The sequence below is a fragment of the Salvelinus namaycush genome, chromosome 34 (genome assembly GCF_016432855.1).
Source record: "Salvelinus namaycush isolate Seneca chromosome 34, SaNama_1.0, whole genome shotgun sequence".
NCBI classification, from domain to species: Eukaryota; Metazoa; Chordata; class Actinopteri; order Salmoniformes; family Salmonidae; genus Salvelinus; species Salvelinus namaycush.
In genome coordinates this window covers 12809911-12837764 of record NC_052340.1, presented here as the reverse complement: position 1 = coordinate 12837764, position 27854 = coordinate 12809911, and the positions used below count along the sequence as shown (strand labels likewise).

Here is a 27854-nt window from a genome sequence, read left to right as displayed (position 1 = left end):
CTTTATGCAAAGGAGATGTCGCTCTGATGCAAATGGTGGTCACACCAGATACTGACAGCTAATTTTTTTTATCCACACCCCTAGCTTTTTAAAATATATCTGTGACCAACAAATGCATGTCTGTATTCCCATTCATGTGAAATCCATACATTAGGGCCTAATTATTTTATTTCAATTGACCGATTTCCTTATGAACTGTAACTCAGTAAAATCTTTGAAATTGTTGCGTTTTTTTTTTTGTTCAGTAAAGAAGATGCTGAATGTGTTGAACTGTATTTGCAAGTTAAATCCAGATATGAGCTATTATCCGTTGTCCAGACTCCGGCTGAGCTGTTTTCAATACGTCTCATCCAACCCGCAGTAGATTCTCAGACAAACAATGGTGACACTTGAAAAGGTCACACATTCGCTTGCCTGTCGTTGTCAGTAAACACAGAGGAAGCCACAGGATACTTTGGTCAGATATATGGCTCTGTGTGCAGTGTTGACATGATGGCATACACACAAATCTCTTGGCTTGTGCTTGATTATGTAGCAACAGGTGTTCCACCTGTAGCACCAGTGTCCATATCAACCCTGCATGTATGTTTAATGATCGAAGGCATGGCTAGTAGAGCTGAGCATGTTTTGTGGTTCATCCTCTGCAGGGCTACAAGCTAAGCACAGAGACATGGATGGAGTGGAATTTGAACCAGGGAGCAGTGTGTGTTGAGAGATGTTGGCCAGCTCTGCATTCCTCTCTTTATCCTTGTCCTCCTTCTCCTCTTCAGAAGGCACAGCTGTGACTTAATTAGACAGTCACCCTGTGAATCGATCTTGTCAATACAAAGCCTGTCTTTGTCACCTTGAGCTGTGAATATGCCATTTGTAATGAGGCTGAGAGAAAAAGGCAGAAACAGGCTATTTTGTCTACTCTTATCATGACTCTTGCGTCCCTAGTGTGTGTATAAAGTTTTGTTGATTTGATCATTATAGAAACAATCTACATGTCCGAATGAACAAGGTGTCTAAATAATCACCAATCAAGCATGACTGTATAGTGCACTACTCCTAGGTTATTCCTCTGAATGCCATGGTCAGCAAGTTATTCCTTTGTGTGAGACCAACGCACTGCCTGCGCTCCCAGTGAACCACCAGTGAAGTGGACCTGTGATGATTTATCACCCTCTGCTTCCCTTCCCAGAGAGGACTCAGGACATCTGGGGGAAGTGAGATTATTCATGTCCTTTCATGTCCCTCCAGCCACTCCACTTCAGACTTCAATATCACTGTTCTTTATCGGACAACATGCTAGATGTGACACAGGTATTCATTTAAAGCAGAGATGGGCAACTGATGGCCCCACCCCCCTTTTGTAGGCCCACAGATCAATTTCTAAAAACGGAGAAAAAATAAGTTTTAGGAATTCAGTCGGGGTCTCAACTGTTGAGAGTTAGAATAGTAGAATACACCAGGTGCAATTTCAAAATGTGGATGTGCATCAGCAGTTTTTCTCTTGTTATGTCAGTCAATGATAGTCACTCAATTAGCCCATGTCAGCCCATGTTTGATTGCTAAGTTAGTCTGGCCAGTTATCTAAACTTGTAGTAATCATGGTCGAATTATGGACCGGGGGCGGCCCCCGTTTTGATTTTGTAAGTCGCTCTCACTCAGATATCATATTAACATGACATAAGTCAGAGCAAAAATGTGTAGAATTGCAGGAAACAAGCATAACAATTGCAAAAAATTCTGACCGCCCCATGGCAAAATGTATAGAATTGCATCAAACTTGCTTTAAAACTGCCACATTTTCTTTTTGCCCCTTGGCAACATGTGTAGAATTGCAGGAAATTAACTCAAAAACTTTCTCTCCTCTGTGGGGGGCCGCAAATGTTTTTTTCAAGGTAGGGGGCCCCGTAACAAAATGTAGCTTAGGGCCCCCAAAAGACTAGGGCCGGCTCTGACTGCATGTGTGGGTATGGATGTGGTTACGTAGACCCGCGAGCCACTGCGGCCCCTTATGATAAGTTCAGATTTTTTTGTGACCCCCATCAAAGTTGCCAATCCCTGATTTTAAAGGCTCAGAGAAGAGTTGGAGGTGCATAGAGGGGCTGCTTTTCCTCTCAGATGGAGGCCGAGATCAAATAGGCCTGAAAGGGATACTCCAAATAGGCCTGAAAGGGATACTCCAAATAGGCCTGAAAGGGATACTCCTAATAGGCCTATCACTAAAAGGGAAAAATAATGTGGCTCTTTACACATAAGTTAAAAGAATGTCTCCTAAATTGAAAAATGACAACCCTGAAGTGAAATAATTCTTCTTCTGTGTGGCTGGTGGTATTTTATTGGGGCCCATTGTATGAAAGCACTAGGCTTTATGCGTGTGTGTGTGAGAGAGGAATCAGATGTTTACCTGACATATGGCTGATGGGGTTGTGATGTGTGTGTGTGTTTGTCCTTGGCATTTGCTCAGCCCTGTTTGTTTAAACCTCTCTACTGGAGGTAGGCTACCACCACCCCAAGTGAAGCCCACACTGTGCCAGTTTACTGAGGATTGCGTTCTTGAATATTCAGTATAAGTAGGCTACAAATATTCTCTTTGTTACTGATATATTCATATATTTTTATAATCGCCGTGTGTGTGTGTGTGTTCCAATGGTTCAGTTAGAGTATGGTGTTGGAAACATCAGGGTTAGGCTTTGATTGACACATCATGGTCCACATAGACCTGTAGCCTACTGTATGTGTAACTAATTGTAATTCACTTTGGCATCTGATAATTCATATAAAAAGAGAGAATTCTGAGTGTGTGGCGTGTGTCTTCCTCGAGTGATGAGTGTGAGAACACCAATCAGTGCAATGCTTTTCTCTTTCCTCTCTCTTCCTCTCCTCTTCCTCTGCACAGGCTGTGAGCATCAACAAGGCCATCAACACGCAGGAGGTCGCCGTCAAAGAGAAGCATGCCAGGAATATCCTCTTTGTGGAGCCGGGTGTGTCACCTGTGTGTGTGTGGCACTGTGTGTGCAGTGTCGATGTTAGTTGCGCAGTGTGCATAGTGGTAGCGTGTGTGTGTGTGTGTGTTAGAATCTGTTTTTCTCTGACTATAGAGAAAGGAGAGCTGTGTTTATGTTGACTCCCATGTGTTTGTGCAAGCTCTTGTTCCTTCATGACTCAGGGTTGTGTTCGTGCAAAACAAAACAATAATGGAACGTGACCCTGATGTCTGCCGGGACCTGTGTGTGTGTGTGTGTGTGTGTGTGTGTGTGAAACCAAGAGACAGACTGCTCTGTACGGTCTTTGTGAGATGTGTGGGAGATTTTCAGCCCCTCTTGAGAGAACAATGGAAGTTGAATAGGCAAGCAAAACACCTCTCTATGTTAACCCCCCCCCCCCCCCCCCCCCCCCCCAGCAGCGTTCGTCAGAGTATGTGTGTGCTCTCTCTGCCATCTCCCTTGTGTTTCTCCTTGACTGGTCTGTCTCACCCTGTATCTTGGGGACCCACCATGAGAAGGGCGCCCACACTTTCTGGGCGGCGGTCAACCGGCTACCGCTCTCCAGCAATGCGGTGCTCTGCTGGAAGTTTTGCCACGTCTTCCACAAGCTGCTGCGAGACGGCCATCCCAACGTAAGTCTGAACCCACCACCACAGCCCTGATGGGACACACACCTGTGTCGCGATCTGTAAGGCGTGCAATAGAAAATATTTTGCAGCAGAAAACAGAAATGAGCGTTTATTATTGGACAAGACTAGTTAGTTCCTTCCTGTTTCACTATGTTTTTTTTTGGTCCCTAATGAACACAACCCTGAACATACTGCACGCCAGGGACATGCCCATCTCTCCATAGACTTGTGCTCAAGAAGTCTCGAATGATACAATATTCCCTGTTTATTACTCTGCTGGATTTGGTTTGAAGCCAAGCAGGGTAGGGCTAGAATGGGAGACTCTGACGCTCTGTGATCACTAAGATCCCACAACACTTATCCCAAGACTAGGGGTGTTAACCCTGGTCGCCCTGTCTTAATTCCTAATCTGGCCCTCCTCATCCCCAGTTTCCAATTGGCTAATTTCAACCCCTCTCCTGTCCTCTCCCCTGCATCTCTTTCCAAGGTCATTGCTGTAAATGAGAATGTGTTTTCAGTTAATTTTCCTGGTAAATTAAGGTTTAGGTCAACTAAATATAGGGGTGGTTTCCAGGAAACAGATTAAGTTTAGTCCTGGACTAAAACCGATTTTTAAATGGAGATTCTCCATTGACCATGCTTTTAAATCCAGGACTAGGCGTAATCTGTGTCCAAGAAACCGGCCCATAGGGAATGTAATTTAAGATTTGCACTTAATTCAGAATAGCCATTAGTCTGGTCCAAGATCTGTATGTGCTGCCTTGCCAAGTCGTATTGTGTTGTCATGCCAAACGCAAACAGATCTGGATACCAGGCTACATAGCCTCTACTTCTATTAATGTATCCTACTGTACAGTGAGATGACAACCACCAGTTTAGTCACAGTAGCTACTACCTCCAAGAACTAGCATCATGCACCATGCAAATGATCAGCACCCCCATACACATTCATTCACTTCTGAGCACCCAGGTAATTGCCCAACACACTTGCCTTCTAGAACACACCCACACAATGCATACAGTACAACTTCACGTGTAGTGCTCTCTCTGTTGTATCAGTAAGATTCTGAACGTTTGGCTTGTGGTTTCAGCCTTGTCTAAATTTTCTTTCTGTCTCTGTGTGTTCAGGTGATAAAGGACTCGATGAGGAACAAGGCTGACCTGAGTGACATGAGTAGAATGTGGGTAAGGATCAGAACACAGCACTGATGGTTGGCATTACGGTCTTAAGGCCCTTCCCAACCAGACCAGGAAAAACTCTGAGCCCCAGTCATCATGTCTACCACTCTTAACCGGCAGGCTGGCATGGACACATTGGCTGCGTTGGAAATTGCATCCTATGCTGCACTAAGTTTGACAAGAGGCCTATGTGGGCTCTGGTCAGAAGTAGTGCACTATATAGGGTAGGGCTGACCCCAGTTAGTCGACTGGTCGATTGTTTGGTCGATAGGCTGTTGGTCGACCAACGTTTTTATTTAGTCGAGCATTAGCTATCAGGCAGTTAGCAAGTTTGGTAGGCTACTTATGACCATCGGCAGCATCAGAGCTTGGAGAAGCCTTGACTAAACGGACACGTGGAATTTGACTGCCTTCATGTGTGTCAGTAATACGGTCACCGCAACAGCCCTAGACCCAAGTTAATAGTTGATTTAATGTTTCAAGTTCGTTGCAGGCAGGCCATGCATAGCCAATGTGATTCATAGGATATTTATTTTCAACAGGATATTTTCGACCTGCAGGCTGCAATGTTTTTATTTGTTGGCTTTATGTAGGCTATTTTTACATAGGTGGCAATTGCAATAGAAGTTACTTTTTTAGGTTTGTATCATTTTCATTTAGATAGAATTTTGATTAACCACTTGACAATGATTTTGATATACGAAGACGTTATTATAAATTAAATTAAACTCTTCCACACATGTGCATATGAAAACCATAACTGGCACACAGATTGGTAGAAATGGTAAGATAAATTGGCATTCCACATGAAACAGGTTGTTGCCTCCTCGTGTAGCCTATTAATGACCAATTCAGGATAATAACGTCAGAATATGCGAAGCCAGCAGGAGCGGGAGGAGGATGGTTGCATCAAGTTAAGGTTTCTTTCTTCTGGTTATCTTGATCTCTGGCTCCCTTTTTGAGTCATTTGTGTCTCATTTCATCAAACAGTGCGCTTAAAGCATCAGACAAGCTCAATGCATATGTACTGAACAAAAATATCAATGCAACATGTTTCATTTCATATAAGAAAATCAGTCATTAGGCCCTAATTGATGGATTTCACATGACTGGGCAGGGGCGCAGCCATGGGTGGGCCTGGGAGTTCATAGGCCCAGCCAATCAGAATGAGTTTTTCCCCACAAAAGGGCTTTATTACAGACAGAAATACTCCTCAGTTTCATCAGCTGTCCGGGAGGCTGGTGATCCCACAGGTGAAGAAGCCTGATGTGGAGGTCCTGGGCTGGCGTGATTACACGTGGTCTGTGGTTGTGAGGTCGGTTGGACGTACTGCCAAATTCTCTAAAACGATGTTGGAGGCGGCTTATGGTAGAGAAATTAACATTCAATTATCTGGCAACAGCTCTGGGGGACATTCCTGCAGTCAGCATGCCAATTGCGCGCTACTTCAACTTGAGACATCTTTGGCATTGTGTTGTGTGACAACTGCACATTTGATCTTTTATTTCAGCTCATGGAACATGGGACCAACACTTTACATGTTGCGTTTATACTTTAGTTCAGTGTAGTTGATTTTATAAAAAAACACATAGGGTGTGTCTATATATGGAAAAATACACGATTAACAAACTTTCGGTCTACCAATATGTTTTTTATTAGTTGGGGACAATCCTAATATAGGGAATATGGTGTGATTTTTAGAACACGCATGTCATTTACTGTACATTGACTGGGGGGTAAAATCATGATCACCCTCATTATTTCCCCTCAACGCAATATCAGTGTGGTGCGTCCATGCCGGTCTGCTGTCAGTTAGTGTTGCCATCGCCATCTGAGTGACAAACATTCTAATAGGTGACAGTCACACAGCAATGTGGTCCTGCTAAACCTGAGTCAGACTCAACAACAAACACACTGTTGTTATGGTATCCTAATGGTGCTACTGTGTATAGACAACGTCTTTACACTCTTTTGGAGGGCTGACTGTGGACTGAAACAAATGTTTCCATCCAGTTAAAGGATTGATTTAGGACTGTTCATTTGACATACGTAAAACGTTTACATTAAATAACCACATTTCAACAAAAGAGTTGCCTCTGGGTTGCAGCAGTACAGTGGAAAAGCCAAACCGTTTACTGCCCATGCATTCAGTGAGCAGATGGACGGGGGAGCAGTAGGGGCTAATGCTGACAAGTAACCTTTTCCTGGAAGTACACTTAGTTGGGTCTCTCTTGGTATTTACTGATGGTACAAAATATACTAGGACTCTGGGAGAGTGACCTTGATGACCAGTCAGTACTGCTTCCTTCCTGTTGTGACAACACACTGAGGGCCCAAAGAAAGGGAAGTGAGAAGAAGCAATTTACTTTATAGCTGGCTATTCATTTTGACACACACACATGCACACTAGTGATGCATGGGGTTGACTCATAACCCACAGTCACCGTGGTTATATCTGCGGGCGGGTGGGTTTAGGGTCATGAAATATTGTGTGGTTGAATAAAGAGAAAACAATACCTTAAAAAATCCATATGTATCATTCTATAGGCTACATCAAATGTTTATTTCATTATTTTAGGCTATCTGGCATTAGTGCATGAGCCTAACTTTAGGGCCTGACTGTACGCACGCCATAGGCCTATGGCATGTCAAGGGAACTGTAACCTATGGTTCAGATGGGTTCAATAGTAACTGAAATCTGGACACTGACTGTAGGTCTATAACATCTCGCAGCCTTAATATGAACTCCCGCAGAAATGTATTACTAAGCATTACTTACAGTAAAATGATACACCAATTGTAGGCAACATTTTGACTGGGGAACAAGATTTAGATCTTTTAGCATCTTGAGAGAATGTGAATGTGCATTTAGCCCCTCTACAGACGGTATATATCTTTAAATAAAGTTGTATATAATGTGTTTAAAATCTGTTGTCTGTATTCTGTCTCTAAATGTTGTCTTTCACTAGCAGAACCATATTACCAAGTACAATTCTGAGTATGTGTAAATGTACTTGGCAAATAAAGGTGATTCTGATCAGCGTCATAAAAGCTGATTTAGTATTTCAACCACACAAATATGCATCCAAGCCGAACTGAAAACTTTTCAGAAACATGTTGGGTTGTTTTCACAGCTTTCTATTTCCTTACAACCGGTCAAACTGATGTACAGAAAATCTTTCCCGTTTAAAAAAATAATAATTATTGCATTTTCTCCCCGGTCTCTAAACGTCTTTGCTCCATGAAAGGAGCAGAGATGACAAAGAGAACTTTACCGATGTCAACTAGATTCAAACATTCATTCTATCGACTTATTACATTATTCTGGTGAGCAAGAGTTTATTTAGTCTTCTAGGCCAACATTTAATGACAGAAGAGAAGCTTAATGTATCTAATTATAGATTATAACAATTACAAGCAGAAATATGTATAAATCAGGCAAAACAAATCCTGCACCCCCTGTCAAATCGTTTTTGCCGTCTCTGACTAGCCTACAGCGCATTTGCTTTATTAGGGGGTTAGGGTCAGGTGTGGGCCTCAAATTTTCACGTTATCACATATAGTCGGGCGGTTGCGGATGGGTTAGCAATCGCGAGCGGGTGCAAGTGAACAACAAGCTGACCTGCGTACCACTAACACACACACACACACACACACACACACACACACACACACACACACACACAGGCCTGCACTCATACAGTGCAAGACATTGCAGAAGCAGATACATTTTATTTAATGATAAAATACCTTCTGCAATGTCAGCAACTAGCGACTTCTTTGGAACTCTCCCAAGGCCATGGAGAAGACCATGTCTATCTCACTTTGATCTGGTCGCTCTCTCAGGCCTCTGACTCCATCTGTTCCCCTTTTCCCCTCTGCCCTCAGGGTCACCTGAGTGAAGGATATGGGAAGTTGTGCAGCATCTACCTCAAACTGCTTATCACCAAGATGGAGTTCCACGTCAAAGTGAGTAGTGCCCCAGCCTGTATGAACGACAGGCAGACCAGTCTCCCTTGTCTGTCTGTCTCTCTCTCGGTCTCTCGCATATACACTTCTCTAAGGATATTCCTCACACAGAAACACTTTTCTAAAACGAATCAGTAGTTAATAGATAGCTAAGCTCAGTGAAATACTGCAGGCAGCAGACTTGGTGTTGCTCTGGGGGTTTTAGTCATTGTTCCTGGAGATGGAGATGCCTACTGAAGTGAAAAAAAAGAGGTTAAATCTCAATTGTATTTCCTTGAATCCTCACGTCCTCTCTCCTCGTCTCCTTCTCAAAGCACATTGGAGCAGAAGATCTGAGGTTCTCCCCTCAAATCTTCTCCTCCGATACGTTTTGAGAAGGACGCAAGGAGAGATGAGACGTGGGAGCAAGAAAATACAATTGAGATTCAGCCCGTTCTGATATGACTCGTTCTTCTCTCTCCTCCCAGAATCCCCGTTTTCCCGGCAACCTTCAGATGTCAAACAGGCAGCTTGACGAGGCGGGAGAGAACGACGTCAACAACTTGTGAGTGTCGCTTGCCTTTGTTGTTTTCACCAAACCACAGAGGGCTGGATCTATAATGATACATATTCTAATATATCCCCAATGTTCCCTTTTAATTATGATTACAAGTGTTGAAAATGACAAGAAAATGCAGAATGTATTGGTTATTGCCTTCTATTAGATACTCTATAGCATATGACTCTTGTTATATGTAGACAAACCAACTCTGGTTCATTGCTACATAGGTCTTACAGCCTCTGTATGTTTGATGTGTAGGCTACTCCTCCACTTTGTACATGCTGTGAACACTCCAATCCAACCCCTCTGTGCGTTTGTGTGTGTCCTCTCACTACAGCTTCCAGTTGACAGTAGAGATGTTCGACTACCTGGAGTGTGAGCTCAACCTATTCCTTGGTGGTAAGCTATTCCTGTCTCTCTCTCTCTCTCTTTCTCTCTCTCTCTCTCTCTCTCTCTCTCTCTCTCCATCTCTCCTCTGCAACCACGCTTATCTAAAGATGTTGTGACATAACATGGCCCTCAGTGTTCACACACAACCATCTGGTTCTAGCTTTTATATGTCAGGGTCATGTTCATCCGCGCAGTCAACGGAAAAAGTTTTGCAACAGAAAACAAACATGAGTGTTTCTTATTGGACAAGTCCAGGTAGTCCCTTTCTGTTCTTGTCCATTCTCTTCCATTTGGTGTCTAATGAACATAACCCTGGTTTTGGATTCATAGGTTACGTCCCAATATCCACACTAGCATACCACTTAGAATGTGTGCCCAATAAATTGCTTAATTGAAAGTAGTAAACTAGTATGAACATTAAAACAGAGCTATACAGTACTCTCCTGTCTCTCGGCCACTATAAGCTCTTCACAAAGTAAAACACACATCTTCCATCTATCTCAACATGAGTGCCCTTCTTCCTCCATTTCCTCCAACACTCAGTAGGACTAATTTCTACCCTGTCTCCTCCTCCTCCTCTCATCCATCATACACACACACACACTTTGCCTCCCATCAGGAGAGATGTTTTGCGGGCTAAAGCATCACGTCACCCAGGAGCTGAGAGGCGTGTGTGTCTGGGTTTGGCTGCACAGGAAACCACACCTCTGTGTGGAGGGAACGACTGGGTCTGTAGGGACTGGCATCAGAACGGGAGGGAGGGAGTGCAGTGAGGAAGAGGAAGAAAGAGATACTGTTGGAGTACATATTCATTGGTTGATTCAGTCTAGAACAGCGGTTCCTAACCACCTGCGTGCACAAACAGTGTGTGCCTTTTTTGTGTGTGTGACAGTCACTAGTGTGTGTATGTGTGTGAGAGAGTAATAGAGCGAGATGATTACAGATATGTTTGTGTGTCCTCCCTTGCAGTGTTCAGCTCCCTGGACATGTCACGGTCTGTGTCGGTGACAGCGGCGGGCCAGTGTCGCCTGGCTCCCCTGATCCAGGTCATCCTGGACAGCAGCCACCTGTACGACTACACCGTCAAGCTGCTCTTCAAGCTGCACTCCTGTGAGTCCAACACACACGCCCCCCGCTGGACAAATAGCAGAGTGACAGCCTGAATACCTCATACTTGACTACTAATCTAGGGCCAACAGTTTTTCCTGTGACCGTCCCAGAAAACCTGTGGCTATTCCAAGGGCACATCATTCACATACTTTTCCTGGTCATATCATGGGGTTAGGAAATGGCTAAAACCTTAGTACACACGCACTGTAGTACACACACATTTTCAGTAGTTTCACACACACACACACACACACACACATTCCAAAACTCTGATCTGTTTGTTTGTCTGTTCCAGGCCTTCCTGCTGACACACTCCAGGGCCACCGAGACCGCTTCCAGGAGCAGTTCAAGAAGTGATTTCACGCACAAGTCATGGATAGCGTCCCAAATAGCACCCTATTCCCTATATGGTGCACTAGTTTTGACCAGGGCGCATAGTGCTCTATCGCCTGCAGTGCTGAAGGTGTGATGATGAAGGCGGAGTGTTTCATCAGTGTGTGTGTTGTCTCTGCTAGGCTGAAGAGTCTGTTCTACCGCTCCAGTAACCTGCAGTACTTCAAGAGGCTCATTCAGATCCCACAGTTACCCGAGGTAAGGCCTGGAGTCCTCCTGAACTAGCCTGTAGATTAGACAGGATCTCTGCTGTGTATTATCAAGTAAATACTGTATCATTCACATACGCTCACACCCATGCACATGCACGTCGGCTCCCATTTTCTCTGTTGCCCTTGCTTCCTCTTGAGGAATTTGGGCCCAGGTTGCTGTTCAGCTACTTGGGTTAAGTGCTATATAAATACAATTTGATTAATTGTGTGTGTGTGTGTCTCTCTCCCTCTCTCTCTCTCCGCTGTCAGAACCCACCTAACTTCCTGCGGGCGTCGGCGTTGTCGGAGCACATCAGTCCGGTGGTAGTCATCCCGGCTGAGTCGTCCTCCCCCGAGACGGAACACATGGTGGACCTGGTGGATACCGACGTCCCCGTCCAGCCGGTAGCGCATCGGAACATGTCCCATTACTGCTTTCTTATAGGGCGCCGTTTGTAACATGCCATATTGTGTGTGAAAGATGAATTTTGTGCGCTCGGTGACTCAAACTTATCCCATTCCTGTGGCATGTAATATATATATATATATATATATATATATATATATATATATATATATATATATATATATATATATATATATATATATATATATATATATATATATATATATATATATTTTTTTTTTTACAGAATATGGCATGTTACAAACGGTGCCACTTCTGTGCTCAGTCTTAGTTGTACAATATCTGTGTCTGTCAACTTAACCTAATGAAACCTAAAGCCTATAGAACGACTGGCTGGCTGGCTGACTGTCTGTCTTGCTGTGTTGGTTCCGACTAGGTTGCTGTGGTAGAGCCCAGGTTCGACGACCTCTTTGGCACGTCCGCCGCCACGGACCCCTTCAATTTCAACAATCAGAACGGGATGCGCAAGGATGACAAGTAAGAAAGACAACAGAACCAAACTGGCTGCACTCTGGATGACCGAATTTGACATTTGTAGGATATCCTTTGTCTGTATAGATTGGTCTGAACTGTGTGACAAACTGAAAGCCCTGCAGCTGAGGTATGGCCTGGGCACACCGTACCAAAACGTTTTGTAACAGAAAATACGCTTTTATCATTGGCCACGTCCAGTTAGTCCTTTTTCTGTTTTGGCCCGTTTTCTACCGTTTCTTTGCCTAATGAACACGACCTTGTCCTGTCCTGTTTCCATTAGGGACCGCCTGATCGAGCAGCTGACACGGGAGATCCAGGCCCTCAGGGAGGAACTGGAGTCTTTCAGATTGGAGGTGAGGAGGGGGGAGGAGGTTTAATGAGGCACTTGAGCCACTACAGAGCCAGTTCTCCATAATGCCTGAACTTCTGAGGCAGTGTGTTTACACACTGTTGAACCATAACATTCTGTCCCTCTCTCTTTCCATCTCTCGCTCTGCCTCTTTCTCTCAGAGTGGGCGTCTGTGCCAGGCGCTGCGCGGGCGGGTCAATGAGCTGGAGGCGGAGCTAGCAGAGCAGAGCCACCTGAGGATGCAGGCGTTGGGAGAGAGCGAGTTCCTGAGGGCGGAGCTTGACGACCTGCGCCGGGTCAAAGAGGACACGGAGAAAGAGCAGCGAAGCCTCACCGAGATCGAGAGTGAGTCCAGAAACAACCCGGGCACATCTGCACAACTCCACCTTCTAGCAGTTACCCACTACCATCCGACACTCCAGTACCAATCTATACCACTTGACATGTGTTTTGTTAGTTTACATGTGTTCAGCCCTCTGACTGTTGTGACAGTAACAGCGCTGTCTGTCCGTGTGTCTCAGGGAAAGCGGTGGCCAACGAGCAGCGCTACGTCAAGCTGAAGGAGAAGTACACAGAGCTGGTGCAGAGTCACGCTGATCTGCTGAGGAAGGTAGGCCCATCCAGACCCTTTACGATCGAAGAACCTCAACCCTCAGACTCATGGTGCAGGCTGACTCCTACCCCTCTCAGCCAGTGCCCTTTTGCTCCCTCTCCCTTGGCCCGAACCCTTGGCCCGAACCCTTGTTTGCAGATCTGAAGGGTCTGGATAAGTATGAACAGTGTAGTGGTGGAGATTTCACCATATTGCTTCCAACTTAGCAATCTGCAAACATCAGAGGTGTTTGGGCCAAGGGAGAGGGGCCAGGAGTAGGGTGTGAACAGGGACCCCCTATCCATTCTGTACTACAACATTTCTATGGAGAATACACTTCTAGCAGCAATGCTCACACGTTTCCTCCAGATTTCTTGTTTGTAATTCTAAAAGCTCTTCCCTCCCCTAAAACGTCTTGTGTTTTTCTGTTTGTGGCTTTAGAATGCGGAGGTGACTCGTCAGATGACGGTGGCGCGGGCGGCTCAGGACGAGGTGGACAGCGTGAGGAGAGAGATGCAGGAGAAGGTCAAGGCTGCCCAGGAGGCCGCGGAGAGACGGGTGAGGGCAAGGCACACACTGTCCTGAAATACTGTATCACCCTCTTTGTTTTCTCTCTCTCTCAACCGTTTCTCTCTCTCTCTTTCCCCCTCTCTCGCTCTCTTTTCCCCCTCTCTCACTCGCTTTCATGGACACAGATGACTTCAAATGTAATATACTTAACTTCTTTATACTACACTATATTTAAACCTTCTCTCTCTATCTCGTTGTGTAACTGAGATGCCTTGCTGTACATGTAGGGATGGAGACCTAGCAGATGACATCTCTCTCCCCCCACATCGCTCTCTGTTCCCTCTCCCCCTCCTTTCTCCATCTCTCCCGCCTCTGTCCCCCTTCAGGAGCAGGAACAGGTGGAGCAGCTGCAGGAGCTGCAGAGGGAGCTGATCTCCAGCAGGGCGGAGCTAGACACCCTGAAAAGCACCATGGCCTCGTCCCAACAGGTGGCCAACTCTCTAGCCAAAAACACTCACCCAACAGTACAGTCCTCTCCACTCTACTCCACTTGACCTCACCCTGACACCTTCACATCGTCTTTACTCTGTCTTCTATCTTTACATTCCCCAACTCCATGTTACTCTTCTGCCCATCTGTGTGTGTGTGTGTGGAGAGGGGGTTGTGTGGAGCGTGATCCCGACAGTGTGTAGGCCTACCACTCTTCACTCCTGTCAACCCTATTTCTGAATCGACACACTCACTTCTCTCTCGCCCTACCCCCTTCTTTTCTCATTCTCCCTCACACAACCACTCCCTCCTGTCCTCAGACACATACTCTGTCACACATTTCACTTACAAACTCTTTCTTCCCCTTTCTCATTCACATTCCTGTTCGCATGCTCAGGAGGGTGCCCACAAACAGGTGAGGGAGAGTAGAAGAATGGCAGTTGTCATATCCATATCTCATAGCACTTAGGGCGTAGTCATCATTAAAAAGGTGGTATTAGGAGTGTATAGTGTGTGAGCCTTGGTGTTAATTTCAGCAGGTAAACACAGGGATAGGTACGATCCTAAAATACTGTATGTGTATCATACTGTTTCTTCTCTTCCCCCCCACTCAAATCAAAGTTAATTTGTCACGTGCGCCGAATACAACAGGTGTAGACCTTATAGTGAAATGCTTACTTACAGGCCCTAACCAACAGTGCAATTTTTAAGTAAAAAATAGGCATTGGGTGAACAAAGTAAAGAAATAAAAACAACAGTAAAAGACTATATACAGTAGCGAGGCTATAACAGTAGCGAGGCTATATACAGGCACCGGTTAGTCAGGCTGATTGAGGTAGTATGTACATGTAGGTATGGTTAAAGTGACTGCATATATGATAAACAGAGAGCAGCAATAGCGTAAAAGAGGGGGCGGGTGGTGGGACACAATGCAGATAGTCCGGGTAGCCAATGTGCGGGGGCACCGGTTAGTCGGGCTAATTGAGGTAGTATGTACATGAATGTATAGTTAAAGTGACTATGCATATATGATAAACAGAGAGTAGCAGCAGCGTAAAAGGGGTTGGGGGGCGGGACAAAATGCAAATAGTCCGGGTAGCCATTTGATTACCTATTCAGGAGTCTTATGACTTGGGGGTAGAAGCTGTTTAGAAGCCTCTTGGACCTAGACTTGGCGCTCCGGTACCGCTTGCCATGAGGTAGCAGAGAGAACAGTCTATGACTGGGGTGGCTGGGATCTTTGACAATTGACAATTCACTCACTTTCCTTCTCTCTGTCTCTCAATCTCAGTCGAGTGAGGAGCTCAGTTCGCAGCTCTCGACTGTGGAATCGGAGAAGGTGGCGCTAGCGGGATCCTTGTTGAAGAAAGAGGAGGAGCTTGCAGGCCTTGGGGAGGAGCTAGAGCGTGTTCAGAGCAGCCTGGCCAGTGAGAGGGAAAGTGGAGTGAAGACTGCCGAGGCCCTACAGAACCAACTCAATGAGAAGGTGTGTTTCAGGGGAGGTAGCTGTTTGTGTGCGTGTGCGCCTGTGTTTCAGCCTGTCAGTGAGCGTGTGTGATATCTGATTCTCTCACTGACCCTGTGTGGATAGGAGAGCAGGGAGCAGGCCCTGGAGAGCCAGCTGGTGGCAGCCCGCTGGTCCACCCTACAGGGGGCTGTGGAGGAGGCAGAGAGGATAGTCCAGGACTCACTGGCCCAGCTTGACGACCCAGCACACATCAGCTGCACCAGCTCTGCAGGTCAGCCCCTAACCCTCTCCAACCTCTGTCTTATGCACACCTGACTCCAGCTTTGTTCCTGTCTGTCCGTCCGACCGTCTGAGATGATGCTACATTGTGAAACCCGTGCTGTGTGTGTGTGTGATGTAGGATGATGTCCCCTCATAGTGGTGTGTTTGTATGGTGGAAGATGCCTCCCCCTCACTGTGTACCCTCGTTGTGTGTAGACTACCTGGCGTCCAGGTGTCAGGCATCTCTGGACTGTATGGACAGACTTCACTCTGCCAGAGACGGCTACCTGGCAGACAACACAGGTCAGACGCAGATCTTCTCCCTCACTCCCTTAGACAGCATTGTGCCATCACACACACAATCTACTTTCAGGCACCTATTGAAGCCGTCGTCGTTCTTGTGTAGCAGGTCAAAAGGTAGCCACCGACGGTCTCTGTGCAGTTTGACAGTAATTAACCTCGGCAACATTAACGGGAAGGACATGTGTATATATATACAGTACCAGTCAAAAGTTTGGACACACCTACTCATTCAAGGGTTTTTCTTTATTTTTACTATTTTCTACAACAGTAATAGTGAAGACATCAAAACTATGAAATAACACATATGGAATCATGTAGTAACCAAAACAGTGTTAAACAAATCAAATATATGTTAGATTCTTCAAAGTAGCTACCCTTTGCCTTGATGACAGCTATGCACACTCTTGGCATTCTCTCAACCAGCTTCATGAGGTGGTCACCTGGAATGTATTTCAATTAACAGGTGTGCCTTGTTAAAAGTTAATTTGTGGAATTTCTTTCCTTAATGCGTTTGAGCCAATCAGTTGTGTTGTGACAAGGTAGAGTTGGTATACAGAAGATAGCCCTATTTCGTAAAAGACCAAGTCCATATTGTGGCAAGAACAGCTCAAATAAGCAAAGAGAAATGACAGTCCATCTTTAAGATATGAAGGTCAGTCAATTCGGAAAATTTGAATGTTTCTTCAAGTGTAGTCGCAAACACCATCAAGCGCTATTATGAAACTGGCTCTCATGAGGGCCGCCAAAGGAAAGGAAGACCCAGAGGTACCTCTGCTGCAGAGGATAAGTTCATTAGAGGTACCAGCCTCAGAAATTGCAGCCCAAATAAATGCTTCACAGAGTTCAAGTAACAGACACATCTCAACATCAACTGTCAGGAGGAGACTGTGTGAATCAGGCCTTCATGGTTGAATTGCTGCAAAGAAACCACTACTGAAGGACACCAATAATAAGAGACTTGCTTGGGCCAAGAAACATGAGCAATGGACATTAGACTGGTGGAAATCTGTCCGTTGGTCTGATGGAACCAAAAATCTCAAATTTGGACTCAACTGCCGTGACTTTGTGAGACGCAGAGTAGGTGAACGGATGACCTCCGCATGTGTGGTTCCCACCGTGAAGCATGGAGGATGAGGTGTGATGGTGTGGGGGTGCTTTGCTGGTGACACTGTCAGTGATTTATTTAGAATTCAAGGCACAATTAACCAGCATGGTTACCACAGCATTCTGCAGTGATATGCCATCCCATCTGGTTTGCGCTTAGTGGGACAATCATTGCTGGTTGAGAGAATGCCATGCAACGGTCGTCGGAGGAAGAAGGATCGGACCAAAGCGCAGCGTGGTAAGTGTTCATGATTATTTATTTAAACTGAACACTTGAGACAAAATGGAACAACACGAAACAGTTCTGTCTGGTGCAGACACAAAACAGAAAACAACTACCCACAAAACACAGGTGGGAAAAAGCTGCCTAAGTATGATTCTCAATCAGAGACAACGATAGACAGCTGCCTCTGATTGAAAACCACACCAGGCCAAACACAAAGAAATACAAAACATAGAAAATGAACATAGAATCCCCACCCAAATCACACCCTGACCAAACCAAAATAGAGACATAAAAAGCTCTCTACGGTCAGGGCGTGACATGTCAAGAGTGTGCAAAGCTGTCATCAAGGCAAAGGGTGGCTACTTTGAAGAGTCTAAAATATATTTTTATTTGTTTGACACTTTTTTTGTGACTACATGATTCCATATGTGTTATTTCATAGTTTTGATGTCTTCACTATTATTCTAAAATAGTAAAAATAAAGAAAAATCCTGTAATGAGTAGGTGTGTGCAAAATTTTGACTGGTGCTGTGGTAAAATGCTTATTTATATTCAAATAGTGTTTTTCAGCATTACAGCCTTCAAGTACTTCATATAAAAGTAGCATATCCTGTTGATTTGTATATAGACTTTATATCAGTTTGACCCTTGGTTCTCCAGGTGTGTCGGAGCTGGTGCGGGCAGTGACCCATCTTGCCCACCTGGTGGGCGACACCATTGTTCAGGGCAGTGCCACCTCTCACATGGTGCCAGTGGAGCAAGCGGACGGTGAGTGTGAGCTGTCCCTGTGTCTTCTCAACTGAAATGTGCACTCACACATCCAGGACAGGAATGCTCCATGATTTTAAATAAAGTTTGATTTGATCCATGTCTTATAAAAACCACTACGTCCCTATATACATCTGTTAGAGAAGTACTGATAATGCGCAGACAGGCAACGATAGCCTGGTTCCCTACCTGGTTCCCTACAGATTAAGGACCAGGATAGCAGTTAGCCACCCAGTTCCTCTAAGTCTCCGTACTGTGTGTGCATCTCTGACCGTCCTCTCTGTCCCCCCTCTCTTTCCACAGCGTTGTCAGACAGTGTGAAGGCGTGTGGGGCTGAAGCCCTGGCCCTGCTGGGTCAGATGAAGGAGCAGGAAAGCCTGGCTACGGCAGACAGCGCAACGTTGAGGGCAGCACTGGATGGCATCCTGGCCACCGCAGAGGTCAGTCCAGTCTTTATGGTCATACAAGTTTTGTTGTTATTGCTTTATTCTTAAGAGTAAATGTGAGTACATAGTACAGTTTAGGTGCAAATTACAGTCATTTGATTTCATGAAAACATGAGATTATTACACAATTACTAGCGAGTTAAAGGGAGGAGGAGGTTACTTACGTTGATACTGATGAAAACCTCAGTCAGGCTGCAGGGACGGAGGGATTCATGTATAAACTAGAATAGGCTACATGTGTAACGGATGTGAAATGGCTAGCTAGTTAGCGGGTACGCGCTAGTAGCGTTTCAATCAGTTACGTCACTTGCTCTGAAACCTATTAGTAGTGTTGCCCCTTGCTCTGCAAGGGCCGTGGCTTTTGTGGAGCGATGGGTAACGACGCTTCGTGGGTGACTGTTGTTGATGTGTGCAGAGGGTCCCTGGTTCGCGCCCGTGTCGGGGCGAGGGGACGGTTTAAAGTTATACTGTTACATTGATGCTGTTGACCCGGATCACTGGTTGCTGCGGAAAAGGAGGAGGTTGAAAGGGGGGTGAGTGTAACGGATGTGAAATGGCTAGCTAGTTAGCGGGTACGCGCTAGTAGCGTTTCAATCAGTTACGTCACTTGCTCTGAAACCTAGAAGTAGTGTTGCCCCTTGCCCTGCAAGGGCCGTGGCTTTTGTGGAGCGATGGGTAACGACGCTTCGTGGGTGACTGTTGTTGATGTGTGCAGAGGGTCCCTGGTTCGCGCCCGTGTCGGGGCGAGGGGACGGTTTAAAGTTATACTGTTACACATGTCCAGTTAATCTTAAAGTGAACTACAGAAAGTAAACAATAAGGCTGTCATTAAACACTTGGCATCTCATCAGAAGAATCACAATTGAAAAAGAACACTCAAACAATCACAATTTGACTACATGTTCAAAAGATTTCTTATCAATCTGCTTTCAGCCCTGGTTTCTAGCAACATAACCTGCCGCTCGCAAAAAAGCTGCGATATCTCTGTCTGCCTATCTCTCTCAAGAGGCCGACACTGATCTTGTAGGTATTTGCCTGGTCGTAGAATTCGTCTCCCCGGATGGCTGTCGGTTGGGGCTGCGTTATGTACACGTCTTCCACAACGAGCCGGTCACAGGGGATCTTAACAATGATCCGATCATGTTCTTCTCGGGAGTAAAGGGTCGTCTGTTATCATAAACAACATCATTTGGCAGGCTACTAGCACCGGGGTTGCTTATTGTATTGAGGTTGCCCACCGCAAAGTAGAGTCGTGTGGTCAAATTAATTGCTGGGAGTAGCCTCTCGGTGTTCCCAAAGGAATGGAAGCCATATTCCAGCCGGCGTTGAAACCAACAGAAATGGCGTCTGTGCGGGCATGGATGGTCAGCTGTTGAGCGAACCAGTAGAGCAGCTTGAGACCGTGACGTGTATAGCTGTGGCTAAACTCTATGGTTCTCAGTTCATTGATTGATTGGAGTTCTCTGATGATGGCTGAAGATACTTGGAGCAGGGACAGCAACAGGAGGACAGAGCAGACCAGGCCTTTTCTGTCCATGGTGAATGTTGGTGTAGCTAGAATCATAGCTGGAGGATGCTGGAATCTGGATGATCAGGAGTACAAATCTCGTCTCCAACTCACCATTTTATAGAAGAATTTTGGTATGTCACAACAGTACTTACTCAATCAGTTACTGTTATTGAGATGAGGAGCAAACTCTGCTATTCTGCTGAAACTGCTGATCCCATGTTTATTGTCTTGGTAATAATGAGGGGGGGGTTGTTTTCTTTCCCGTAAGTGTAAGTTCCAGAAAATGTTAGGTCCAGGGTTCTAGTGCTGCCGTACCGCACCGGAGCAAAACGCCGCCACTACTCAGAATTGGGGTTGTTTAATAAAGTTTAGATCAAAGGTAAATAAATGTTTTGGCAAGATCACTTAATGATTAATTAGTGTTCTACACAACAGACCCAATTTAATAGCATAGTTTAACGTTAGTGTTAGACCAAAAACAACATGTCATTTCTTATTACATTTTAGGATGATTTTACTGAATGGTTGTTAATTGAAACAAAATACAGCTACATTACATAACCAAAAGTATGTGGACACCTGCTCGTCCAACAGCTCATTTCAACATCATGGGCATTAATATGGAGTTGGTCTCTCCTTTGTTGCTATAACAGCCTCCACTCTTCTGGGAAGGCTTTCCACTAGATGTTGGAACATTGCTGCGGGACTTGCTTCCATTCAGCCACAAGAGCATTAGTGAGGTCGGGCACTGATGTTGGACAATTAAGCCTGGCTCGCAGTAGGCGTTCCAATTAATCCCAAAGGTGTTTGATGGGGTTGAGGTCAGGGCTCTGTGCAGGCCAGTCAAGTTCTTCCACACCGATCTCGACAAATCATTTCTGTATGGACCTCGCATTGTGCACGTGTGCATTGTCATGCTGAAACAGGGAAGGGCCTTCCCAAAACTGTTGCCTCAAACTTGGAAGCGTATAATCTTCTAGAATGTCATTGTATGCTGTAGGGTTAAGATTTCCCTTTACTGGAACTAAGGGGCCTAGGCCGTACCATGAAAAACAGCCCCAGACCAGTATTCCTCCTCCACCAAACTTTACAGGTGGCACTATGCATTGGGGCAGGTATCGTTGAGGTTTACACCACCCCAGCCGACGCTTGGCATTGCACATGGTGATCTTGGGCTTGTGTGCGGCTGCTTGGCCATGGAAACGAACAGTTATTATGCTGATGTTGCTTCCAGAGGCAGTTTGGAACTCTGTAGTGAGTGTTGCAAACGAGGACATATGATTTTTACGTGCTATGGGCTTCGGCACTCGATGGTCCCGTTCTGTGAGCTTGTGTGGCCTACCACTTTGTGGCTGAGCCGTTGTTACTCCTAGAAGTTTACACTTCACAATAACAGCACTTACAGTTGACCGGGGCAGCTCTAGCAGGGCAAACATTTGACGAGCTTTGAAAGTCACTGAGCTTTTCAGTAATGCCATTCTACTGCCAATGTGTCTATAGCGATTACGTGGCTATGTGCTCGATTTTTATACACCTGTCCGCAATGGGTGTGACTGAAATAGCCGAATCCACTAATTTGAAGGGGTTTCAACATACTTTTGTATGTATAGTGTATGCTGTAGCACGTTAACACGATCTGCTCGTATATTTGCTCAAACAGTAGAAGATCTAAATTCATATTCCCATGAAACTGATTGAGATCAAATGGTTGGCATGCATATGCAGCCGATAAAACCAGAGGAATTATCATTCACAATTGACAGTATGTATTTGAGCCAATATGTGTTGGTATAGGCAGATGATGCATTTCTGCATATTTTAAAATGGTATTATTCAATGGTCTACGTCCGTACAAACTTTGATTGAGAAACAGTGACGTCATACATTTATTTTGCGATGCGGCACCTAGAAAAATGTTACTACGCCACTGGTTAGGTCCCAGCATTTGTTGGGGACTGGCGTCCACCACTGTTTGTTTGTTTTATGGCTTAGCCATGGGCTCTCGCTTGCCATGTCACTTGGAAGTTTTATGATTTAATGCTTTATAAGAAGAATTAGTGCTGACCTGCCATGGTTGTGAAATTCTCTGACATGGTTGTGACATAGGTCTACTAAATTTAGTGGAAGTCCACACCCTGCAATCATTCTGAGAACCTCAACGTCTTCATAATGCCTATTTGTGCACATTTAAACCAGGGGATGTCATCATGATAAGATGAGTCTCAGTGCTTCTTATTCTTTCAACAAAGTATGTGACCCGTGGAGGGGATATCACAACACTAGAAGTTGACCTTCAGGCAAAGGTCAGCTCCCCCACACTTTTTCTCTCACCGTCTCTCTGGTCTGTAGAAACTGCGTCCTCGGGGTCTGGAGCTGCAGCAGGGGGAGCTGGGAGATCTGGTGGAGCAGGAAATGGCTGCCACATCAGCCGCCGTGGAGTCAGCAGCCGCCAGGATAGAGGTAACCAGCTCAATTTGTGTGTGCGTGTGTGTGTGTGTGTCACCATCATCACCAAGGAGGATCCAGACAAAAACAGAAATGTGTGTGTGAAAAGAATCCTCTGGTTTCATTTTACAGTAGTACCAACCAAAAGGTGTCTAATTTCCTCTATTTGTTCTATTACATTGACAGGATATGCTCAACAAGTCGCGTGCAGTCGACACAGGGGTTAAGATGGAGGTCAACGAGAGGTGAGTCTCCTGGACATGTCCAGTAAGAAAAGCAAATCTTTTTCCTTCGTTCCCTTTTAAAACGTTTCCATGGCGTGCCCTAATGAACACGACCCTGGCTTTGAGAATCACATAACTTTCAAATGAGTGAAACGTTTCAGATCAAGATGTGGAGCTGCCGAACGAATGTGTCCTCTATCGCCCCCCATAGGATCCTGGCCTCCTGTACAGACCTGATGCAGGCCATCAAAGAGCTCGTTCTGTCTTCCAAAGATCTGCAAAGGGACATCGTGGATAGTGGCAGGGTGAGAAACAGAAACCTATCATATGTGCATCATAATGTATAATAATATAATATACGGACGGAGTGGCTGACTTGCCGGGGCTATTGATGCAGAGATTTATGCGCATGTGCTGTATTTTTTAAATGTAGCTGCTGCCCTCTTTGCTGCCTATATAGCTTCTGCTCAGTGCGCCCACTGCTGCTTCCCCCTCATTGACATGGAGGGGGAAACTTCAGTGTTCCTAATGTTTTGCACACTCAGTGTGTATTCCAATATAATATATTCGTTCCACCAGGGGGCAGCATCCATGAAGGAGTTCTATGTCAAGAACTCTCGCTGGACTGAAGGCCTGATCTCAGCCTCCAAAGCCGTGGGCTGGGGTGCCACAGTCATGGTGTAAGTAGTATCACACTTTTTCTTCTAACGTAACCTTGTATTACTGCACCGGAGCCCTGTTACAGCAGTGTTGTTACTACTCCACAACACCATGGTATTCTGGAATACACTCATTTAGGCCAGAGGTTTTTCCTGACTACATGACTCCAGCCCCTACTGTATAGCCTATAACCGTTGAAATAGTAGCATGATGTACTAGATTACCCATAATGCTCTGCGTAATGTTTCCCATAGAGATGCAGCAGACCTTGTGGTGCAGGGCAAGGGCAAGTACGAGGAGCTGATGGTGTGTTCGCATGAGATTGCAGCCAGCACTGCACAACTGGTGGCCGCATCCAAGGTGAGGCGGTACTTCTTGTGTAATGATATCAATCAATCAAATGTATTTATAAAGCCCTTTTTACATCAGCCGATATCACAAAGTACTATACAGAAACCCAGCCTAAAACCCCAAACAGCAAGTAATGCAGATGTTAGAAGCACAGTGGCTAGGAAAAACTCCCTAGAAAGGCCAAAACCTAGGAAGAAACCTAGAGAGGAACCAGGCTCTGAGGGGTGGCCAGCCCTCTTCTGGCTGTGCCGGGTGGAGATTATAACAGAACATGGCCAAGATGTTCAAACGTTCATAGATGACCAGCAGGGTTAGATAATAATAATCACAGTGGTTGTAGAGGGTGCAACAGGTCAGCACCTCAGGAGTAAATGTCAGTTGGCTTTTCATAGCCGATCATTCAGCGTTAGAGACAGCAGGTGCGGTAGAGAGAGAGTCCACAACAGTAGGTCTGGGACAGGTAGCACGTTCAGTGAACAGGTCAGGGTTCCATAGCCGCAGGCAGAACAGTTGAAACTGGAGCAGCAGCATGACCAGGTGGACTGGGGACAGCAAGGTGTCATCAGGCCAGGTAGTCCTGAGGCATGGTCCTAGGGCTCAGGTCCTCCGAGAAAGAGAGAGAATTAGAGGGAGCATACTTAAATTCACACAGGACACTGGATAAGACAGGAGAAATACTCCAGATATAACAGACTGACCCTAGCCCCCTGACACAAACTATTGCAGCATAAATACTGGAGGCTGAGACAGGAGGGGTCGGGAGACACTGTGGCCCTGTCCGACGATACCCCCGGACAGGGCCAAACAGGCAGGATAAAACCCCACCCACTTTACCATGTGGTAACTGAAACTGTGCATGTGTGCGTGAGACACTCACTCACAACCGGATGTACATATGCCAACCTACATCTCTCTCATCACTTGGTGTGTCAACCATATCTCTACATGTGTTTAAGACACACCCATGACCCATTCGTGTTGGTAACCCAGCCACTCTCTGGTCTGTTGGGCAGGTGAAGGCAGACAAAGACAACGCCAACCTGGGCCGCCTGAAGCTGGCATCCAAAGGGGTCACACAGGCCACCGCCGGAGTTGTAGCCTCCACCAAGTCCGGGAAGTCCCAGATCGAGGAGAAAGGTGAGTGGATTAACATTAGTGTGGCCATGGATTTACAGTGAGAGATCAACATGACATGTATTGTGACTGAATGCTGAATTTCTTTCTCTCTCTCTCCCTCCTTTCCCCCCCTCTCTCTCTCCTATGACTGTGTGCTTCAGACACCATGGATTTCTCCAGTATGACCCTCACTCAGATCAAGAGGCAGGAGATGGACTCACAGGTAAGAGCAATGTGGGGTGGCTGAGTGTGTGTGTGTGTGTTACAGGTCTAAGTAAACCGTGTTTTTGTGTGTGTTGTCAGGTTTCGGTTCTAGAGCTGGAGACAAAGCTGCAGAAGGAGCGAGAGCGTCTAGGAGAGCTAAGGAAGAAGCACTACGAGCTGGCTGGGGTGGCCGAGGGCTGGGGGGAGGAGGATGAAGGTGCGTATGTGTGTCTCAACATGATTACTCAGAGGCACTATGGCAGAAATAGCGGTTGTGTGATTTATTTTTGGCCTTTTGGTTGTGTTGAAGCCCAGTCTAATATCCCTCTACTCTCCTCACAGGTACAGGTTGAGGTCTGTTCCCCACCACTCCTTCAACCACAAGACTGACTTCTCTCTCGCTCTGCCTCTTGCCCCATTTATACACTCTTCAGTCTTTCTCTTCCTATTTTTTTTATTTTTATGAAAGCCAAATAAAAAGGTGCTTTTTTAAAAATGCTCCTCTAGCTCCCGGTGGCTTCCAATGGGACAGTGATGAGGAGGGAAAGTGACGAGGGATGGATTGACTACCTCCCTGGCCCCTCCCCCTCGACTGTTGAGGAATAGCACACCTGCTGATGGATCCTTTGTCTTCTACCAACGGTTCGTTTTGTCCCAGTGGGAGCACCACTAGTGTGTGTGTGGAGCGACCCACCACGAGCACAAGTTCTTCACAACCAGACATCCTACAATGCATTGCACAAGGGCCAATCCCTCATCAGAGGGAGACTTGACTGATTGTCAGTTAGACCCCACCCCTTGCCCACCCAATGTCTCATCAGTGCAACGAAAACAGGCGCGTGTGTTTTTCTCCCACTAAACAGTTGTTGCGTTGTTATTCTAAGTCGTAGAGTTGTTGCCCTCGCCAGTTTTCTTTTCTCCTGGGTCCTCTTTTTCCTCTCACTGTGAGCTTTTACCTCTCTAACCCAAACCCCGTCTGAGCTATACGCCCACCGAGATACAGACTTTTGCCTTTTCGCCTCCTGGTTTAAAGACCATGATGACTGTTGTTATTATTATTATTAGAGTTGACTGTTTATACACCCAGCTACCCTGATGATACACTAGAAATAGATCTGGCCCTGAAGTGAGCTCTGTCTGTTGAAATGAATGGGGTTTAGGTTCTCTAAAGATACTAGTGTGGTGTGTCTGACCAGCCAGAGAGGACTGCTGCTGAAGTTGAAGTGGTGTGTGATGCTCTGGGGCTGCTTTGAACCCCTGGTTGTGTTCATTAGGCACACCACGGAAGAAAACGGAGTGAATCTAAAAGGTACTACCTGAACGTGTCCAATAAGAAACACTTTTTTGTTTTCCTTTGCAAAACTGTATCCTACGCCGTGTCCTATTGAACACGACCCTGATCATGCTGGACCGTTGATTGGCTGTGTGGCTCTGAGCTTCCGGGTCTCTGTAACGTAGCTGGAAAATGGACTTCCATAAGCTGCTGTCTGATAATTTACAATTTTTTCCCCAGGGTCTCCCCCTCATTGATTTGAAGGGAATGGACCTAAGAAAGATGGTGTAAGAAATATGGTGGAGTGAGCAAGTAATAAGCAGAAAGGCAGGGAATTGGAATGCAGCCCTACACACCCACACTGCTGGGTTCTTATCAGCTTCACCAGACGACGTAGCTGTAAAGCCTAGACAGAGAAACCGACAACTTCCGTCACCATCTGTCTACAATAGCAATAACACCTGGGCCGTGTTCATTAGGCACCAAACGGAAGAAAACTGAAACAGGGAGGGTATACCTAGACCTGTCCAATAAGTTACATTGCCACAAGAGGGCAGTGTTCCACAGCAGAGCTACTACATTACAGAGACTGTCATGAATTCTCCTCCACCTCTCTCTTGCCAGTGGACACTAGTGCTCTTCAATCTGGCTTTATGAAAAGAAATGGGAACATCGTATGTTGTCGAGTACACAATGAGTTAGGTTAGTAGGGGGTCATCCAGTATTTGTTTTCCTTTTGAAATACTTTAGCTGCTCTTGAGCTTGCCTGGCGCAATGGAACCAATGAAATAGTCCCAAATGTGCTTCAAACACGCCCATCTGGCACTCCAGTCAGGCTCAATGAAAAGCAATGCAATTCAAAAATGTATGAATCCTATTTGGACCCAGATCTGGTTTAATCATAGCATACTTTCTCTGTGTGTGATGCTCTTTGAGTTTGTCTTCCTGTGTGTCTTAATGCCCTTTGAGTTTTTAATATTCTGCTCTGCTTTTGGCTGTTTTATATAAAAAGTTGTGACACTGGGTATTTAATGACGATTTAGCGGTGTACTTCCGTCACTACTTCCTGGTTATTAACCTCTCACCCTTTGGTTTGTGTCTGTAGTCCAACCAGCTCAGCCAGCCTTTCAAACTGCCGCTCACTGTAGTCGATGAGAAAAACAGTACTCAAAATAACATTTGAAATAATGTCTTTTTATGATATACTAAAAACTATGTATGTGGGTTTGTTTTCTTTTTTCAGTTTTTAAAATAAATATTTCAACTCATTAATATGA

General features: G+C 45.6%; 1 protein-coding gene and 1 non-coding gene across 4 annotated transcripts in view; both read left to right on the top strand.

The window, feature by feature from the left end:
• LOC120028698 (huntingtin-interacting protein 1-like) overlaps nt 1-27854 on the top strand; it is a 40409-nt gene extending 12555 nt beyond the window's left edge. For 2 of the 3 annotated variants that reach the window (XM_038973925.1, XM_038973926.1), the window contains exons 2-31: nt 2888-2951; nt 3465-3607; nt 4733-4789; nt 8672-8752; nt 9220-9296; nt 9631-9692; nt 10653-10793; nt 11089-11146; nt 11309-11384; nt 11648-11782; nt 12181-12281; nt 12559-12631; nt 12789-12972; nt 13149-13237; nt 13661-13777; nt 14116-14217; nt 15510-15704; nt 15810-15957; nt 16164-16250; nt 18241-18348; nt 18652-18788; nt 22654-22764; nt 22936-22994; nt 23185-23278; nt 23553-23653; nt 23888-23993; nt 24998-25121; nt 25262-25323; nt 25404-25521; nt 25647-27854. In XM_038973925.1, coding sequence (XP_038829853.1) covers nt 2888-2951; nt 3465-3607; nt 4733-4789; nt 8672-8752; nt 9220-9296; nt 9631-9692; nt 10653-10793; nt 11089-11146; nt 11309-11384; nt 11648-11782; nt 12181-12281; nt 12559-12631; nt 12789-12972; nt 13149-13237; nt 13661-13777; nt 14116-14217; nt 15510-15704; nt 15810-15957; nt 16164-16250; nt 18241-18348; nt 18652-18788; nt 22654-22764; nt 22936-22994; nt 23185-23278; nt 23553-23653; nt 23888-23993; nt 24998-25121; nt 25262-25323; nt 25404-25521; nt 25647-25657 — 3021 coding nt within the window. In that variant the 3' untranslated portion in view covers nt 25658-27854. The remainder of the gene's footprint in view (nt 1-2887; nt 2952-3464; nt 3608-4732; nt 4790-8671; nt 8753-9219; nt 9297-9630; nt 9693-10652; nt 10794-11088; nt 11147-11308; nt 11385-11647; nt 11783-12180; nt 12282-12558; nt 12632-12788; nt 12973-13148; nt 13238-13660; nt 13778-14115; nt 14218-15509; nt 15705-15809; nt 15958-16163; nt 16251-18240; nt 18349-18651; nt 18789-22653; nt 22765-22935; nt 22995-23184; nt 23279-23552; nt 23654-23887; nt 23994-24997; nt 25122-25261; nt 25324-25403; nt 25522-25646) is intronic. The other variant, XM_038973927.1, reaches the window with a different exon arrangement.
• On the top strand, nt 16317-16433 carry LOC120029241. The gene has a single exon (XR_005473568.1). It is a non-coding gene; the product is annotated as a small nucleolar RNA SNORA16B/SNORA16A family (small nucleolar RNA).